This window comes from Pseudophryne corroboree, chromosome 9 (genome assembly GCF_028390025.1).
Source record: "Pseudophryne corroboree isolate aPseCor3 chromosome 9, aPseCor3.hap2, whole genome shotgun sequence".
NCBI classification, from domain to species: Eukaryota; Metazoa; Chordata; class Amphibia; order Anura; family Myobatrachidae; genus Pseudophryne; species Pseudophryne corroboree.
In genome coordinates, this window is record NC_086452.1 from 456,596,107 (window position 1) to 456,615,654 (window position 19,548).

The window sequence follows — 19,548 nt, forward strand, 5'->3', positions numbered from 1 at the left end:
GGTGGTGCAGTGATCTCAGGTACTGCACGACAAATCCAGTAGTATGTACCCAGCTTTAGGAATCTACAGCATCTCAAACAACTTTTGGAATTTTGAGAGGCATACCTTACTGAGGAAACAAAAGGTTGCCTTATTCTCAATATGTACCGCCGGAACTACTTGACTTCTTAAGTCATACGAGAGGGATAAGCTGGATGGAACACACAGCGGGGAAAAAACCCCTCTAAAGTTAAATATTCCAACTGGAAATATCTTGGTGTATTCAAGGTTCAGAGCTGGAAAACGCTGACAAATTTACAATTGGTCTTTTTCGGTCAGATGAAAAACTCACTGGGCAAATAGACTAAAAAATGTAACTTAAAACTATTCCCATCTGCAATTTTCAGTTTTACACTAGAGCAAGGGCAGATCAGCACTAAGGGGGTAATTCAAATCTGATCGTTGCCGTGCGTTTTTGCACAGCAGGCGATCAGGTCCAAACTGCATATTCGTACGCACCGCAATGCGCAGGCGCACCGGACAGCTACAACGGGCATCACCAGATAGTGACGGGATGGTGCGAAGGATCCATTCGCTCGGGCGTACGCAAGGTGATTGACAGGAAGAGGCCGTTTGTGGGTCACAACTGACAGGGAGTGTCCGGAAAAACGCAGATGTGTCCAAGCGTTTTGAGGGAGGGTGTCGGACGTCAGCTCCGGCCCCGATCAGCAGGATTCAATCGCACTGGAAGAGTAAGTCTTGGGCTGAGCACACACTGATTTTTAGCAGCTCTGCTAACACATAGGATCGCACACTTGTGCAGCGAAAATACACTCCCCCTGTAGGCGATGACTATCTGATCGCAGGACAGCAAAAAAACACAGCCCAGCGATCAGATCTGAATTACCCACTAAGGGCCTAATTCAGACCTGATCGCTCGCTAGCTATTTTTTGTAGTGCTGCAATCAGATAGTCGCCGCCTATAGGGGAGTGTATTTTCGCTTTGCAAGTGTGCGATCGCTTGTGTAGCCGAGCGGTACAAAAACGTTTTGTGCCATTTCTGAGTTGCCCAGAACTTACTCAGCCGCTGCGATCACTTCAGCCTGTCCGGGCCCGGAATTGACGTCAGACACCCGCACTGAAAACGCTTGGACGCGCCTGCGTTTTCCCTACGACTCCCAGAAAATGGTCAGTTGGCACCCACAAACGCCTTCTTCCTGTCACTCTCCTTGCGATCGGCTGTGCGAATGGATTCTTCGTTAAATCCATCGCTCAGCAACGAACCGCTTTGTACCCGTACGACGCGCCTGCGCATTGCGGTGCATACGCATGTGCAGTTCTGACCTGATCGCAGCGAAAAAACCTAGCGTGCGATCAGGTCTGAATGACCCCCTAAGTACAGAAAAGGAGAGTGATAAGTAGCATTCTAGTACCTCACCAATATCACAGAAGTTTCTATACAAGAGCCAGAAGCAAATTCTCTTGACAGTTCTGTGGATATGCAAAACTTTCAAAGTGCTTTTAAAATGTACATCTCCACATAGTGTAACACAGAATGTGACGGCAGATAAGAACCACTCGGCCCATCTAGTCTAACCCCTATTTATAACATTATGGTACCCACAACCCATTTGATCCCTCATTATTTGTAAGGTTATCCTTATGTCTATCCCATGCATGTTTAAAATGCTCTACTGTCTTAGCCTCTACCACCCCTGATAGGAGGCTATTCCACTTATCCACTGCCATATTCAAAGCTCAACTAATGGCCAAGAAGATATAGGAGTAAAAAAAATCACAAGGGGCTGAAATCAATTAACCACGAGTTCTGTAGCCGGAAGTCGCGGGTGACTATTTTCACCAAGCCTGTTCCCGCCATCCGTGCAAGTTTAACTGCAAACGGCAACATGTCGGTAACGCAGCGATGATTGTGCAGTTGGAGACCTCGGGGTAAGCGTACAAAATGTAGGGAAATCATCCTGAACCCCCAAAAAGTCACAAATAATGTACCAGAACAGTGTAGGAGGCTGTTAGTGGTCATAAGCATTGTATTGGAGACTGTTACATGGTAAATGTGGAAGCTGACATCCAGCAAGTGTATTTCAGCAAATAATTGTGTCTACAGTATTTTGGAATGCATTAAAACGTCTATAAAGTGAATTAAAAAGTGTCTATAGAGAAGTTTGGGAAAAGCACTTGTAATCCCCACCTGGAAGTTCAAAAACCTACTTCACATCCATACAACACCTCTATACACAAGTCCCATATCATTTAGCCCATTATTCTGTTTAAGAGAAAATGACATGTCTTTATTGGCCATATTTACGTATTTACAAATGTCTAAATACATTATTATTTATTGGGAGGGACGTCCGAGGGGTACTTCACTGTGTCCGGACATCTTTGCCATAACAATTTATTTTCCCACTTTTCACCCACTCTGGAGGTGCCAGCTAAAAGCCGCAATTAACGTGGATTTCTAACTGATTAACAAAAAGTTGCGACTGCAGACATCTAAGCCATGTTAAGCAATTCGCGGCAAGCTCACGTCTAATGAATTTAACCCTATGATGTCACTAGACAGAACGCATTCTCAGATACAACATGGCTGCTCCCGCTGTGCATGGGTAACTGGTTCGCTGCAATAACCTGCTCCGTGTCTGTCAGTCTCCCCGTGCAGCTGCTTTGTAAACGGTCTCAGCTGCAGAGAAACAATTTGCCAATTGCATTTCCGGCCTTGAGAAACGGGACAAATTAAACACATTTCAATAAGTTATAAATATACATATCAAATAAGTGCCTGGGATATTAAAACAGTCATACTGCAATGAAGCTGTACATACGCCATGAAGGATAGATAGTTGCCTTTTTTTTTTTTTTTTTTTTTAAGTGTGTGTGAAAAACTAGTAAGTTCATGAGATTTCATATATAAATAAAAATGGACATTTTAATCTCTGGTATACATCTCATTTTCATCTTTAAATTGTGTTCTGGACAGTGTGACTCCACTGCAAGCTTAGGCTTCCCGGCGGAGAGTATTTCCACCTGCGAGCTTAGGGTTCCCGGAAGAAAGTACTCCCACCTGCGAGTTTAGGGTTCCCGGCAGAGAATATTCCCACCTGCGAGTTTAGGGTTCCCGGCAGAGAGTACTCCCATCTGCAAGTTTAGGGTTCCCGGCAGAAAGTACTCCCACCTGCGAGCTTAGGGTTCCCGGAAGAAAGTACTCCCACCTGCGAGTTTAGGGTTCCCGGCAGAGAATATTCCCACCTGCGAGTTTAGGGTTCCCGGCAGAGAGTACTCCCATCTGCAAGTTTAGGGTTCCCGGCAGAAAGTACTCCCACCTGCGAGCTTAGGGTTCCCGGCAGACAGTACTCCCACCTGCGAGCTTAGGGTTCCCAGCAGAAAGTACTCCCACCTGCGAGCTTAGGGTTCCCGGCGAAGAGTATTCCCACCTGCGAGCTCCGGGTTCCCGGCAGAAAGTACTCCCACCTGCGAGCTTAGGGTTCCCGGCAGAAAGTACTCCCACCTGCGAGCTAAGGGTTCCTGGCAGAAAGTACTCCCACCTGCGAGCTTAGGGTTCCCGGCAGAAAGTACTCCCACCTGCGAGCTTAGGGTTCCCGGCAGAAAGTACTCCCACCTGCGAGCTTAGGGTTCCCGGCAGAAAGTACTCCCACCTGCGAGCTTAGGGTTCCCGGCAGAGAGTATTCCCACCTGCAAGCTTAGGGTTCCCGGCAGAGAGTATTCCCACCTGCGAGCTTAGGGTTCCCGGCAAAAAGTACTCCCACCTGCGAGCTTAGGGTTCCCGTCAGGACAAAAAATTATAAATTGAATGCAATACTACAAGCCTGAGACAGCTGGTAATGCTTTACCCATCTCATTCCATCGATGATTGTCCGGTGCAACCTAAGTACTATTGTAGTAGAAAATGAGGTCTGACAGTCAGTCAGCTTTCCGTGCCCAGGCTGGGTTAATACAAGCGGCTTTGCACAATAAGCAGTCAGTGGGTGCTCGTAAGGATGGGTCACAAATTAAAGATACAGTCCACAGAAAGGAAACGGGGAGCGTGGTTCTAAATGGGGGAAACCAACTCCGCTTTGCCAGCGTTCTCTAGATATTGCACCTTTGCTTCACCTGACACGGGTCTGAGATTGTTGAAGTGTATAGGAATCCAGCAGAGTAATATACGAAGATAAAGCTGCAGGGTGGAACACTGCAGAAACTCACAGCGCTGAGAGGCTGCCGGTACTTAGCCGAACGAGAACGCCGCCAATAAACGCTGCTTGCTTATTGGTTGCTATGAGATTCTGCATACCTTAGTAAATAGCCACCATTGAAAGGAGGATGACCATCTCACAGCTTACAAATGACTCTTGTCTTCTTGCCTTTCCGACACATCCGGTTACATCTTTCAGATTACCTGCTCCTCAGGTCACAGCAAACACGTTACTCGTGTAGCCATTACCAGTATTGTAACCGAACCAAACCCAGACTATTCACTCAAGAGGAACCGGTGACCTTACTAAGGCATAGCTTGAAATAGATTAGATCTTCCTGTAATTTTATAACGTCCGGTATTGAGGTGGCGTTACTGCCTCTAGGCTACAAACGCTTGTTATTATATCCTGTAGACATGAAACGGTAAGAAATGTTCCTACCTGATTATCTGCTTATGGCTGTATATACTGCATTGCTGTCCAGGTAAAGTGGGAAAGGGTCACGGCTAATGAACGTTCATTGGCTGAGGGGTTATAGGGGGGTGCAGCATGTTCTCCTCAATGGGGGTCTGTGTAGGTGTTCCCCCAAATGTGACTGCGCATTCTCACACCCTAAAAAGAGTACGTTTTAAAAGTGCTTGATCCGTGCGAGAGTAGCTAGTTCCGGCTATACGCTGGTCCCGGTGATCTGCCCGTTGTATTCTGCGGTCTCCATCTTCAGGATGTACGGGATTATGCTATCGATGGGGACGTTGCCGATAAGGCCGGTAAAAAAAAGTTCCTCTGTGATGTTGGAGCTCATGAGCCTGAGAGCCGGGAGGCGTACCAGGATTCGGGCCAGTCTGTGGGGGACATATGGGGAGAGTTAGGAAAGGACAGTGAAAACCATGACACAATGAGCTATAATGAATGCATGAGTGTAACCAAGGCCTACACAGGCTGAAGGCGGAGTCTAATCAGGAAATAGTTATCACCACGGAGGTTGCATCTTCAGACGCTAGTCCATTCCACTGTGGGGTGGTGACCACTGCTCTAAGTGATCCAGGGCCTGGTTCCAAGTCGCATGCAGGTACAAATGCCACTGCATACTGCATGCGAATGAATCACAAATGGTATGCTAAGGAGACTATACACACATACTAATGAATATGCGATCACACCGCGCTACTTTGTACTGTTCCGTACACAAGAGCAGTTGCCATGACAACCACCGACACATACTTCCCACTAGGTGCAGGATGTTAGTCTGAATTTGGCACCCAGAATGTATACTCAGGACTTGGAATAGTGTGTAACTCTGTCTACATGCCCATGGCACACCCAAGAGAAGGTTTTCTTTCCCCTCAGTTGCCACCCAGAAACACCCATTTAGCACCCGCAGAGGAAAACCGGAGATCAGTGCGACTCTGAATCGTGTATTCGTTTCCAAAGATGCAAAGGCAGCCTAGGACACACGCACAGTATGGTAGCAAGTGCTAGATGTGGCCGCATAGGAAACTGCGCAAGACTCAGAATCGGGCTGAAAGTCACAGCTCCGGTGTGTAGGGGACAAGTCCAGTAAGAGATCCAGCCTCGGCGTTCCGGTGTGTGTGTGATAAGTTACCTGTAGGTGTCTTCTGGGTAGGTTTTCTGCACATAGTCCTGAAGCTCCATTTGTGCCTTTTCCTGAAACTTCTCAATCTGTTGCGTTCCGGAGAGACCCGGGTGATCTGTATGGGAAGTTACCAGAGATTATTTACTAGCAAAAAGGCATCACCTCAGCCCTCCCTAAGCGTAACCTGAACCAACCCCCCTCGCCATTGTGGTCCTCTCCTGGTGGTCTGCCCCATCCAAGTCACTGCGGTAGGATCTGTTGTGAGAAGCGCGCACCCACTCCCACTACGCATGACAGACCACCCTCAATTATTACACATAAGTAACAATGGTGGTCATTCCAAGTTGATCGCTAGCTGAATTTGTTCGTAGCGCTGCGATCAGGCTAAAAAATGCAGTTCTGCGTATGCGGCGCAATGCGCACGCGCGACGTACGGGCACAACGAACAATGTAGTTTTGCACAGGTGTCTAGCGATGCATTTCAGTCGCACTGCTTGCCGCAGAGTGATTGATATGAAGTGGGCGTTTCTGGGTGACAACTGACCGTTTTCAGGGAGTGTGCGGAAAAACGCAGGCGTGCCAGGGAAAACGCAGGCGTGGCTGGGCGGGTTTGTGACGTCAGATCCGGAATTGAATAGTCTGAAGTGATCGCAAGCGCTGAGTAGGTTTAAAGCTACTCTGAAACGACACAAAAAATTTTTGTAGCCGCTCTGCGATACAACCGTTCGCACTTCTGCTAAGCTAAAATACACTCCCTGTGGGCGGCGGCATAGCGTTTGCACGGCTGCTAAAAACTGCTAGCGAGCGATCAACTCGGAATGACCCCCAATGTTGTAACACGAATCTATATTCTACTTCTTCAAATGGAATAGGCCAGTATATTGTAACTAAAGCAGACATGATGTAAAGGGCAGATTATTATTAACCCCACCACCCCCGTTACTTGGCGCTGCCATGACTTAGACATCGCGGACCAAAGCACCATCATGCAGCACCAACACCTGTTACTACAAATAAACGCAGTTTCCAGCTTAGGTTCCCTATAGGGGATATTGCCCCAGATAACTGGGTTTGTACTGGAATAATACAACATCTGCAGATCTAACTATAAACTGAGAAACCAGAACCCAGGAAAAAACAATGAGGGGTAATTCAGACCTTGTCGCTGCTGTGCATTTTTCGCACAGCGGACGATTAGGTCCAAATTGCGCATGCGTATGCACCCCAATGTGCAGGCGTGTCACACGGATACAAAGCGGATCGGTTTGTGCGAAGGATCCGTTCGCACGGGCGACCGCAAGGATATTGACAGGAAGAAGGCTTTTGTGGGTGTCAACTGACCGTTTTCAGGGAGTGGTTGGGAAAACGCAGCCGTACCCATGTGTCTGCAGGGCGGGTTCCTGACGTCAATTCCGGTCCCGGACAGGCTGAAGTGATCGCAGCGGCTGAGTAAGTCCTGGGCTGCGCAGAGACTGCATAAGATATGTTTGTACCGCTCGGCTACACATGCGATCGCACACTTGCACAGCAGAAAATATACTCCCCCTGTAGGCGGCGACTATCTGATCGCAGTAGTGCAAAAATCGCCTGCTAGCGATCAGGTCTGAATTAGGCCCAGTGTAAGATCATGAACAGGTGAATGTCTCTAACCTGGACTGAAGAGAACCACAGCCTTCAGATAGGCGTATTCATATCCGTCAATGTCCAGTTTGGCCATGCTGTTACAGAACTCCTGGAGTTTCCATATGTGCTCCATCACCTGCTTTATTCTGTCGCCAGAAAGCTTGTCTGCAAATGACAAATCTCTTATTATAGCATATAAACGTCAGTAACGTCAGGGTCTTCACAGAGGCCACAACCAACACAAACAAAGATACCCTCCAGAGATGGAGTCTGCCGGTTCTCTTGCGGCTCCTACAGCCTGGTAACAATAGGCTGCATTTCACCGCAGGACACAGAACCCAGAGTCTATGGACACATACCTTCCTGGATGCTGTTCTGCAGATGGTTAACAATGGCCGCCAAAATGGTGGAGAGGCTCATCACTTGTGAACACTGCGCAAGGCCCAGCGTGAAAAGCTCATTCCAGCAGGCACGCACGAGACTTGTGTTACACTCCTGCCTGGAAGAGATCAGAGTTCACGTTTCAGACTAGACACTATAGGGAGCCGGACCAGTCATATAGGATAGGCCAGTGACAGGCAGTCAGTGAGCGGTGTGTCTGTACTTACCCCAGGGCTTGGAAGGCAGGGATGGACCGTGCCCAGTGCATGGACAGGAAGAGCAAGCGAGACGCCGACTCACAGATATAGTGCACATTCAGGTATTCTGGCATGGGGCTGGGCATAGTTAGCTGTAATAGAACAGGAGACAACAGCGTACTGGTTAGTACTGGGGAATCACAGCGTAGCTTATAAGTAAATACTGGTTAGTACTGGGGAATCACAGAATAGCTTATAAGTAAATACTGGTTAGTACTGGGGAATCACAGAATAGCTTATAAGTAAATACTGGTTAGTACTGGGGAATCACAGCGTAGCTTCTAAGTAAATACTGGTTAGTACTGGGGAATCACAGCATAGCTTCTAAGTAAATACTGGTTAGTACTGGGGAATCACAGCATAGCTTCTAAGTAAATACTGGTTAGTACTGGGGAATCACAGCGTAGCTTATAAGTAAATACTGGTTAGTACTGGGGAATCACAGAATAGCTTATAAGTAAATACTGGTTAGTACTGGGGAATCACAGCATAGCTTCTAAGTAAATACTGGTTAGTACTGGGGAATCACAGCGTAGCTTATAAGTAAATACTGGTTAGTACTGGGGAATCACAGAATAGCTTATAAGTAAATACTGGTTAGTACTGGGGAATACATATAGATTGGTAAATGCTCAATTAGCTTAGTGATATCATTCAGGTGCTCGAAAGGAAGGGGTATTTCTGAGCAAGAAAAAAAAAGCAATTGTTTCCCCAGCACACTGAATGGATAACAGTAACCAGATATAAATCTTACATGATAATAGAATTCAGAGATCTTCGTTACACATATTTGCGCAAATGTGTGGTTAAGCCCCAAAGCCGCATCAAGGCCTCTCTGTATATTTGGGGTCCCTAGCGCTATACAGGTTGAGTATCCCTTATCCAAAATGCTTGGGACCGGAGGTATTTTGGATATCGGATTTTTCCGTATTTTGGAATAATTGCATACCATAATGAGATCTTATGATGATGGGACCTAAATCTAAGCACAGAATGCATTTATGTTACATATAAACCCTAAATACACAGCCTGAAGGTAATTTTAGCCAATATTTTTTATAACTTTGTGCATTAAACAAAGTGTGTCTACATTCACACATTTCATTTATGTTTCATAAACACCTTATATACACAGCCTGAAGGTCATTTAATACAATATTATTAATAACTTTGTGTATTAAACAAAGTTTGTGTACATTGAGCCATCAAAAAACAAAGGTTTCACTATCTCACTCTCACTCAAAAAAGTCCGTATTTCGGAATATTCCGTATTTCGGAATATTTGGATATGGGATACTCAACCTGTATCTAGGTGCAGGGTGTGGCACCCCAAAACACCAGAATGAGCCAGAAAGCACAGCGTGACATACCAGTGTAAAAAACTATAGTGTTAATAAATTAGTATTTAGGAAGCCGAAGCTATAGAGGGGGTGATACAAACATGAAATGTAATTAAAATAGAGAAATAGTGTTAGAAAATTAATAAGTGAAAAGTGTTAATAGAATGTAAAGGTATGCCACACTAAAGCCATCCAGCTCAGCCAGTCCAGAGGCACCACACCTCACACCTCCATTACCCCAATCTGGGTCTTATATTAACCAGCAAGGAGTCACATGATAATGGCTCCTTACTAAAATATGTCTAAGCTAAGAGCTACTTACCTTGGAGCAACCCCATAATGCTCCATGTGGCATGTCAGGGCCTGCACCTCCTCCTAATGCAGAAACCTCTCTGCCTCTCACAACATACATATAGATTGGTAAATGCTCAATTAGCTTAGTGATATCATTCAGGTGCTCGAAAGGAAGGGGTATTTCTGAGCAAGAAAAAAAAGCAATTGTTTCCCCAGCACACTGAATGGATAACAGTAACCAGATATAAATCCCACATGATAATAGAATTCAGAGATCTTCGTTACACATATTTGCGCAAATGTGTGGTTAAGCCCCAAAGCCGCATCAAGGCCTCTCTGTATATTTGGGGTCCCTAGCGCTATATCTAGGTGCAGGGTGTGGCACCCCAAAACACCAGAATGAGCCAGAAAGCACAGCGTGACATACCAGTGTAAAAAACTATAGTGTTAATAAATTAGTATTTAGGAAGCCGAAGCTATAGAGGGGGTGATACAAACATGAAATGTAATTAAAATAGAGAAATAGTGTTAGAAAATTAATAAGTGAAAAGTGTTAATAGAATGTAAAGGTATGCCACACTAAAGCCATCCAGCTCAGCCAGTCCAGAGGCACCACACCTCACACCTCCATTACCCCAATCTGGGTCTTATATTAACCAGCAAGGAGTCACATGATAATGGCTCCTTACTAAAATATGTCTAAGCTAAGAGCTACTTACCTTGGAGCAACCCCATAATGCTCCATGTGGCATGTCAGGGCCTGCACCTCCTCCTAATGCAGAAACCTCTCTGCCTCTCACAACATACATATAGATTGGTAAATGCTCAATTAGCTTAGTGATATCATTCAGGTGCTCGAAAGGAAGGGGTATTTCTGAGCAAGAAAAAAAAGCAATTGTTTCCCCAGCACACTGAATGGATAACAGTAACCAGATATAAATCCCACATGATAATAGAATTCAGAGATCTTCGTTACACATATTTGCGCAAATGTGTGGTTAAGCCCCAAAGCCGCATCAAGGCCTCTCTGTATATTTGGGGTCCCTAGCGCTATATCTAGGTGCAGGGTGTGGCACCCCAAAACACCAGAATGAGCCAGAAAGCACAGCGTGACATACCAGTGTAAAAAACTAGCACCTGAATGATATCACTAAGCTAATTGAGCATTTACCAATCTATATGTATGTTGTGAGAGGCAGAGAGGTTTCTGCATTAGGAGGAGGTGCAGGCCCTGACATGCCACATGGAGCATTATGGGGTTGCTCCAAGGTAAGTAGCTCTTAGCTTAGACATATTTTAGTAAGGAGCCATTATCATGTGACTCCTTGCTGGTTAATATAAGACCCAGATTGGGGTAATGGAGGTGTGAGGTGTGGTGCCTCTGGACTGGCTGAGCTGGATGGCTTTAGTGTGGCATACCTTTACATTCTATTAACACTTTTCACTTATTAATTTTCTAACACTATTTCTCTATTTTAATTACATTTCATGTTTGTATCACCCCCTCTATAGCTTCGGCTTCCTAAATACTAATTTATTAACACTATAGTTTTTTACACTGGTATGTCACGCTGTGCTTTCTGGCTCATTCTGGTGTTTTGGGGTGCCACACCCTGCACCTAGATATAGCGCTAGGGACCCCAAATATACAGAGAGGCCTTGATGCGGCTTTGGGGCTTAACCACACATTTGCGCAAATGTGTAACGAAGATCTCTGAATTCTATTATCATGTGGGATTTATATCTGGTTACTGTTATCCATTCAGTGTGCTGGGGAAACAATTGCTTTTTTTTCTTAGTACTGGGGAATCACAGAATCTCCTATATAATAGCCCTATTCTGTGATCTTGTGATTCATTTGCTAACGCTGGGCGGAGTCACAACAGTGGGCGGAGTTAGTCAAATGAGTCACAGATCTGGCCAAATCTATAGGACACTAGGAGCAGCTGCAGAAGCAGATAGTATGGACATGGCACAGGCAGGGTGCATACCTCCCAGCTTTCACACACACACACACACACACACACACACACACGGCGAAAAGGGGGCGTGGCTTCGCGGGAGGGCCCCCGTTTTCGTCAGTGAGGGGGCATGCCCAGCGCTCTGTGAGCTGCTGGCATGCCCCCAGGGGCTGATTATGAGTCCGGGGGGCACAGGGTACTTGAGACAGGGGAGCCCTATCTCATTGCTGTGCCTGCTGTGGGTTGGGGGCGTGGCCTAATCGCGGCCCGCGAGGCCACGCCCCATTATGCAAATTCCGGTTTGTTTGTTTTTTGGTTTTTTTTTTTTTATGGTATTTTGGCCCCTCAGCTAGAGGTAAATCCAGAGGAGGTGGTCGCTCCCCCCTACACACCCGCACAGGCAGAAGAAAGCAGGGAGACTGCTGCCTCCCTGCAACACCACAGACCTGCCAATACGCAGCAGCGTGTGCTGACTGTAGCACAATGCTGCCGCTGCCGCTGTTGCTGGCAGGACGGGGGAGCTTCTGAGCTGGGACAGAGCTACTCCAGCCAGGGGGCCCCCCAAAACTGTGGGGCCAACGGTACGTACCGCCTGCCCCCCCCCCTTAATCCGGCTCTGCTGCTGGAACCCCCCCTTAATCCGTACCCCCTGATGCCCCCTCTCCCTCTGTCTCCACTATTCCCCGCAGATCTGCTAAGCAGAACAGCGAGTACAGGAGCTTTCCAACTGCTCCCCCCCCCCCCCCCCACCGCAGGACACTGCGACCCGCGGGTGGGACAGCGGGACAGACCCCAAAAAATGGGACTGTCCCGCGAAAATTGGGACATTTGGGAGGTATGGGGGGGTGTGAGGGGGTATGCCATACTTGACCCCCACATCAGCATACTCAGCAGGGTCTCTCTGGCAGGGAGGAGCGTCACATTCTGGCACACTCCACGCTTCTTAGCTGTAGTTTTGTGGGTCACCAGCCGCTGTGCACTTTCCGTACTGCCTCTGTTATCTCCAGCCCCTGCGACCCCACCGCTAGCTGCAGCGCTGCCACCCGCAGTGAGTTGCGCCCAGCTCCTTCACACACTTTAGCCGGCGGGTAGCGCTGCAGAAGTCCGCGCTGCTTGCAGGCTCTGACCCCCTCCTCCCTCCAGCATCAGCGTCTCCTGGGAGCTAACCAGTCACTCCCAGTCTCCCCTTACCATAGTGCCCAGCAGCCGTGAGGTTTGCGCCACGTGCATGCTATGACCCCCTCCTCCCTCCAGCCGCAGCATCTCCTGGGGGCTAACCAGTCACTCCCAGTCTCACCTTACCACAGTGCCCGGCAGCTGCGCGAGGTCTGCGGTGTGTGACTGAGGAGGGGGGGAGTGATGCGGACGGGCAGAGGAAGCAGGAATACAGCCTAAGAGAGTCAGCCATGCCAAGTCTCCACCAGCAGCAGATGCCAACAGGTTGGAGTGGAACAGCAGCAGCCAGCAGCAGTGACTCCGGTAAGACACATCTGTCTGTCACCACTGTTCTGTCCCTAATACCAATCTCTCCCGTGCCCTGTGTTCTGTCATGTCCCTGTAACCCCTGGCCTTGACCTGCCACCCTTATCCTGGCCCTTTCACCCTTATCCTGGCCCTTTCACCCTTATCCTGGCCCTGTCACCCTTATGCTGGCCCTGCTACCCCTATCTTGGCCCTGTCACCCCTGTGCTTGCCCTGTCAACCCTATACTGGCCCTGACACCCCTGTCCTGATCCTGCCGCCCCTACACTGACCCTGTCACCCCTATCCTGTCCCTGTCATTTCTGTCCTGGCCCCGTCGCCCATGTCCTGGCCCCGTCACCCCTGTCCTGGCCCCGTCACCCCTGTCCTGGCCCCGTCACCCCTGTTCTGACCCCGTCACCCCTGTTCTGACCCTGTTACTGCATACCCTCCAACTACCTTTTTGGCAGGTACAGTACCCGCAGCACCTCCAGACCTCTCCCCAATGCACCACACCTCCGCACCTTCCCCTCCACCACATGCGGCACTCCACCCCTCCCCCACATGCTGTGCCTCCAGACCCCCTACACCACCCGCGGCTCCCACTCCTCCGCCCCTTCACCACCCCCAGCAATCTCCAGGCCCCCTCCACCATTCACCCCCCTTATATGTCTCCCCCACACCTGCCCCCCTCCACCCGCAGCATCTGCAGACACCCTACTCCATCCGCGGTCCCCCCCTCACCCACCCCTCCCCCACCAATGGCACCCCCGCACCTGCCCCACCACCACCTGCAGCACCTCCGGACCTCCTTCCCCATCTGCCGCAACACCCGTACCTGCCCCTCCCCTACCCATGGCGCCTACGGACCCCTACCCCACCAGTGGCACTCCCGCCCCTTCCCATCCCACAGCACCTCCGGAACCCTTCACCCATCTGCAACATCCCCACACCTGCCCCTCCCCCACCCATGGCACCCCTGCCCCTCCCCCACCTGCAGTGCCTCCGGACCCCTCCCCCATCTGCATCCCCCACTCCTCTGCCCCTCCCCCACCCGCAGCACCTCCCAACCCTTCCCCATCCGGGCCCCACCCCCACTTCCGCCCCCCCTCCATCCGCAGCATCTACAGACACCATCCGCAGTACCCCCCGCACCCGCTACATTCTGTACATTGTGGTCTGCAGGTGCTGTTCACGCCGTCGCAAGGGGCTGCGCCTCCTTCACCATCGCACACCCTTTCATTGTGCAATATTTAACCACTAACAAAGGAATGCAGGTGATACTCCATATAACACAAATATTGAACCCCAGAAAGGCATGCAAGGGTTAAGGGGGCGTAGCCCCTTGCGACGGTGTGAAGAGCGCCCGTAGGGCGCGATGAAGCACCTAGTAGCTTATAAGTAAATACTGGTTAGTACTGGGGAATCACAGCGTAGCTTATAAGTAAATACTGGTTAGTACTGGGGAATCACAGCATAGCTTCTAAGTAAATACTGGTTAGTACTGGGGAATCACAGCATAGCTTAGAAGTAAATACTGGTTAGTACTGGGGAATCACAGCGTAGCTTCTAAGTTAATACTGGTTAGTACTGGGGAATCACAGCATAGCTTATAAGTAAATACTGGTTAGTACTGGGGAATCACAGCGTAGCTTCTAAGTAAATACTGGTTAGTACTGGGGAATCACAGCGTAGCTTCTAAGTAAATACTGGTTAGTACTGGGGAATCACAGCATAGCTTATAAGTAAATACTGGTTAGTACTGGGGAATCACAGCGTAGCTTATAAGTAAATACTGGTTAGTACTGGGGAATCACAGCGTAGCTTATAAGTAAATACTGGTTAGTACTGGGGAATCACAGCATAGCTTATAAGTAAATACTGGTTAGTACTGGGGAATCACAGCATAGCTTATAAGTAAATCCTGGTTTGCACTGGGGAATCACAGCATATCTTATAAGTAAATACTGGTTTGCACTGGGGAATCACAGCATAGCTTATAAGAAAATACTGGTTTGCACTGGGGAATCACAGCATAGCTTATAAGTAAATACTGGTTAGTACTGGGGAATCACAGCGTAGCTTATAAGTAAATACTGGTTAGTACTGGGGAATCACAGCATAGCTTATAAGAAAATACTGGTTTGCACTGGGGAATCACAGCATAGCTTATAAGTAAATACTGGTTTGCACTGCAAATTTCAAGCACCACAGAAATTGTAGTCAGAGCATTAGATAAGAGACTTCAGCACAGGGTGGAGCAATGCCATCTAATGATAATTGCACCATCCAGGACTGGATGCTGGTGCCTCACACAGAACAAATTACTTGATGAAGAACCAGCTTTGAGAATCTCATAGTGGACAGCGCCGGGTGTGTGTGTGTGTGTGTGTGTGGCGTGCGTGATATACCTGGCAACCCAACAATAAGTTATTTTGCTGAATTTATTACCTCTACGAAAACACCATCACCAACCTTAAATGTGACATGGGTGTCTGACAGAAGGGGTCCCTCCACCTCAAGTATAGGGGTGGCTTGATCCCGACTAATTACATGAATGTTCCCTCCTGTTGCAGTGTCCATACCATCCGTCAGGTTCTGTCCAGCAGTGCCATCTGTTGTGTTAAGTGCTTTTGCTAAGGTATCAAATGCCCTATAAAAAGGAGTTAATGTGTTACAGCCTCATTAAGAGGAGTTACGTATTTTTACACTTAAAAAAATAAAAAAAATAAAAATAAAAACAAAAAAGTGACACCCCGTACCTAAAGCTCTCGGCATTTTAGGGGCGATGTTGATACTCTAAAACCAAAACTTCTATAGGACAATACGAATATTACAATAACCTTACAGCTGCAGATAACAGATGCCTGACATACTATAATCTATGACTAGACATAAACATTGACACATTTAGGTATAGAGCTTTACAGTACATATAATCCCTTTACTGTTCCTTCCTGCCCTAGACAAACACGCTGCATCACACCCTATTATATACATACCCTGATCGGGTACCTACTGAGTGATCTCACTGGAGAATTGGTCCTCTGGTTGGACATCCGATGTGTCCCCGTTACTCAGTGACTCGGACAGGTTGGCGAGCGAAGTCACAACGTTTGCGAGTGTTCCCAGCCCGCTCTGACTTGTTTCCGTCTGATGGAAGTAAATTACATTCATTTATTTATAAATCCGCTGCAATAAACTCCCGAATGTTAACAACGCAAATGGAATCATTAGGATGCTGGCTCACCTTGGAATCTGCCGACAGGACCACGGTGCCGTCATCTCGGATGACGGGCTGCTGAATATTCACCAACATCCCTGGATCTAGTAGTCCTGCTTGTCTACCGTCACCCCATATGGGTACAAAAGGAACAGAGGTAAACCCAACAGTATATTTCATAGTGCTCACAACGCAGGAATAGTGATACATCAAGAACATGATCACACAATAAAAGACAGACAACTGTGTATTTGACATGTAAAATCCTATTTCAAAATGACAATGACTAAGAGAGAAGTTTAGGTCATGAAGGAATACTGTAAATGTTTCATGAGTGAAGCATTTTAATTTGGCCTCATTTAGAGTTGGATACGCCGACAAAAACCTCTATCCCAATCTGAGTCCGCAGCTGTATCTTCAGTTGCGCATCTTTCAACGTATGTCCAATATTACATCTGGCATAAAGATGCGTCTGCCGCAAAAATGCGTCAGTCGTCATCACGGTCTGAGCAACTTGTGGAGATACATAAATTGTGTATTTGTGTCTGAGTCTAACCCATCCCTAAGAGGAATGTTTGGCTTTCGTTTTCATGGCCTAAACTTCTGTGACTCGCCAACGCAAGCATGTGGGGCCCAAATCGAAGACATGCAACTGAAAATGTGGAAGGGTGTTATGTGCATTCAGAAAATGACAAATTCTACACAAAATTGCATTCTGTGGTCCTGCGTCCAACTCTGTAGAAGTTCATTTACCTATAAAAGTGTTTAAATAATTAAACCTATCAAGGGATTAAATAGAAAAACAGCTTGCACTAATTTAGCTAACAAGGACACATCGTACATTTCACTTTCATTTATACATATTTTATCAAGTTATATTTTAAGATCAGTGATGCTTTAATTCCCCTTTTACACTAAAATCCTGACCAGAGTTAACCCGGGTCTAAGCGGCGGTGTGAAGGGGGAACTAGTGACCGAGACCCTGAATACAGTTGGTTTCCTGTTACAGTGATTGTGATACCCCACCCACAGCAGTGGATACTGACCTCCCGCCATCTTTGTCAGATACAAATGTTGGGGTTGCTATGAGAGGGCTCCTCAGGTCCTTTCGGATGTAGATCTTTTCCGTCGATGCTGCGCAGTTTGTGGGTTTCTCCCGCTGGATGTCAAAAGGTTTCCTTTCACTCTGCACCGCTAAGACAGACAGAGATCCCTGCTTGTAACTTTCAGCTTATATACACACACACACACACACACACACACACACCCCCCCCCCCAACTGCTCAACCAACAGAAGCCTCTGATGCATTTAAAAATGGATCCACCATAACACTAAAACCACAAAATGACCGCACTCCACAAACATGCAGGCAGGTTAATTGGCTGTTGGTAAAAATGAACCCTAGTATGTATGTGTGTCCATGTTATCAGGAATACAGAGTGTAATCTCTGCTAGGGCAGGGACTGTAATACTCTCTGTAAAGCATTGCTACAGAATATGTGTGCGTAATATAAATGACTGCGGATAAATAAACTTCTATACAATGCACGCAGCCTGGCCATCTCTAGAACGCTGTTTTCATAGGATATTCCCTGGTTACCAAGTAAGTTTGGCCTGATGCAGAAACATAGAATGTGACAGCAGATGAGAACCACTTGTCCCATCTAGTCTGCCCCCTTTTTAACCTTATGGTAACCTCATAGTAACCACATCTTGAAGCGTGCCTGTCCTCTGCCTATATGCTTGGTCCTCATCACTTACACAGCAGCATATACTTGGTGCAACTGAGAACAGCTTGCAGTTCCAGCTAACGTCCTCTAAGCTTTGCCTAGGTGAGAAGATGCGTCGCAGCGCAGTTCCGCCTCCTGAGTCGCAAGTGGATATGTGAAATACGTAAGACTCTGCATCGCCCATACTTGCATACGCTTGGTCTTGGAGCATGCGCAGCGTGATAACACACAAAATACGCTCCGCAGACAGGCATACGTTCAGCTCTGCACCAGGCCTGTGTGTGTGTGTGTGTGTGTGTGTGTGTGTGTGTGTGTGTGTGTGTGTGTGTGTGTGTGTGTCGGAATGCATATATACAGTAACCAATAATTATGCAGTAGCAGTAATGAGGTTTCTCCCTTAAAGAGATGACTCATACTATTGCAGGATGGAAGTAAATGATGCAGACTTTATGTCTTTTTGCCTTGAAGAAATACTATCCCTGTAAAACCCAATTAGATTGATTATTTGTGCACTATCCAGAATATGGGAGAATGCACCACACAATACCCCCCACAGCCCACACACACACAGTAATGAAGCAGGGGCTCAGACACAACCATGACACATTGCCCACACCCCGAGAGAGCAGTCAAACTCACATTCCATTTTCATGCCCATTTCTAAGCATTTCTTAAGACGGCAAAATTGGCATCGGTTCCGGTGATGTTTGTTGATGACGCAGTCCTGGCTGCTGCGACAGCTATAGGTCAGGCTCTTTCGGACGCTCCTTTTAAAGAAGCCTTTACATCCTTCACAGCTAACAGCACCATAATGACGACCTGAGGCAGAAAACCAGCACTTTGTGAACAAAAGAAACAGCGAGGCAAGAATTAGATGTGTACTAACTCAATAGGTACGTAAGAGTAAAATACATCGCTTGGCGTTCCCTCCACTTTATATTGCTGCTCTGTTAGGAAGCATAGATCTACTAATGAGGCCTCTGATTCTCAGTTACAAACCACAGAGTATTCACCCCGGCGTGGGAGCAGGGTGTAGTATACCAGTTCTAGCCATCCAGAGTACTCATACGTGGACGTCACTCATGTAAGTCTATACATACATGCCCAAAGGGGTTTTCTACTTGAAGTAGAACCAGCATTAGGCAGAATCTTGTACAGAGTGTGTGCATGGGAGAGATAAGGACTTATGTTGGTGTGTGTGTGTGCGCGTGCTTAGACTTGCTTACGGGAAGATCCAGAAGTCATGTGCTACATTTGATCATCGCTAATGCAGACTGACCTGATGCTTTGTCCCCGCACACTACGCAGTACTCTACAATCTGCGGCCGCTGCACTTCCGCCTTTCCCAGCAGTCGCTCCACAGAGGCTGCATCGGTTACTATCTGAGGGAACATAGAGAACAACACACATAATATGCTGACATGGGGACTGCCATACTTACTGCTGAATCCTTCTCTCCAGGGTTGTAGGGGGTAGGGGAGTTGGGGGAA

At 47.5% G+C, this 19,548-nt stretch overlaps 1 protein-coding gene across 2 annotated transcripts in view; it reads right to left on the reverse strand.

The window, feature by feature from the left end:
* Positions 1-971: 971 nt before the first annotated feature.
* The window catches only part of NR2C2 (nuclear receptor subfamily 2 group C member 2), a 41,591-nt gene continuing 23,014 nt past the window's right edge, over positions 972-19,548 (reverse strand). The window contains exons 4-15 of one of the 2 annotated variants that reach the window (XR_010187056.1): positions 19,338-19,440; positions 18,698-18,877; positions 17,374-17,521; positions 16,355-16,448; positions 16,124-16,257; positions 15,580-15,757; positions 8,019-8,140; positions 7,770-7,909; positions 7,438-7,575; positions 5,797-5,902; positions 4,635-5,035; positions 972-2,715 (exon numbers count right to left, since the gene is read on the reverse strand). Coding sequence is in view for 1 of the 2 variants with exons in the window: in XM_063941239.1 (XP_063797309.1) it covers positions 4,861-5,035; positions 5,797-5,902; positions 7,438-7,575; positions 7,770-7,909; positions 8,019-8,140; positions 15,580-15,757; positions 16,124-16,257; positions 16,355-16,448; positions 17,374-17,521; positions 18,698-18,877; positions 19,338-19,440 (1,518 nt within the window). In the remaining variant the exon portion in view is untranslated. Of the gene's footprint in view, positions 2,716-2,899; positions 5,036-5,796; positions 5,903-7,437; positions 7,576-7,769; positions 7,910-8,018; positions 8,141-15,579; positions 15,758-16,123; positions 16,258-16,354; positions 16,449-17,373; positions 17,522-18,697; positions 18,878-19,337; positions 19,441-19,548 lie in introns of those variants that run through there. The other variant, XM_063941239.1, reaches the window with a different exon arrangement.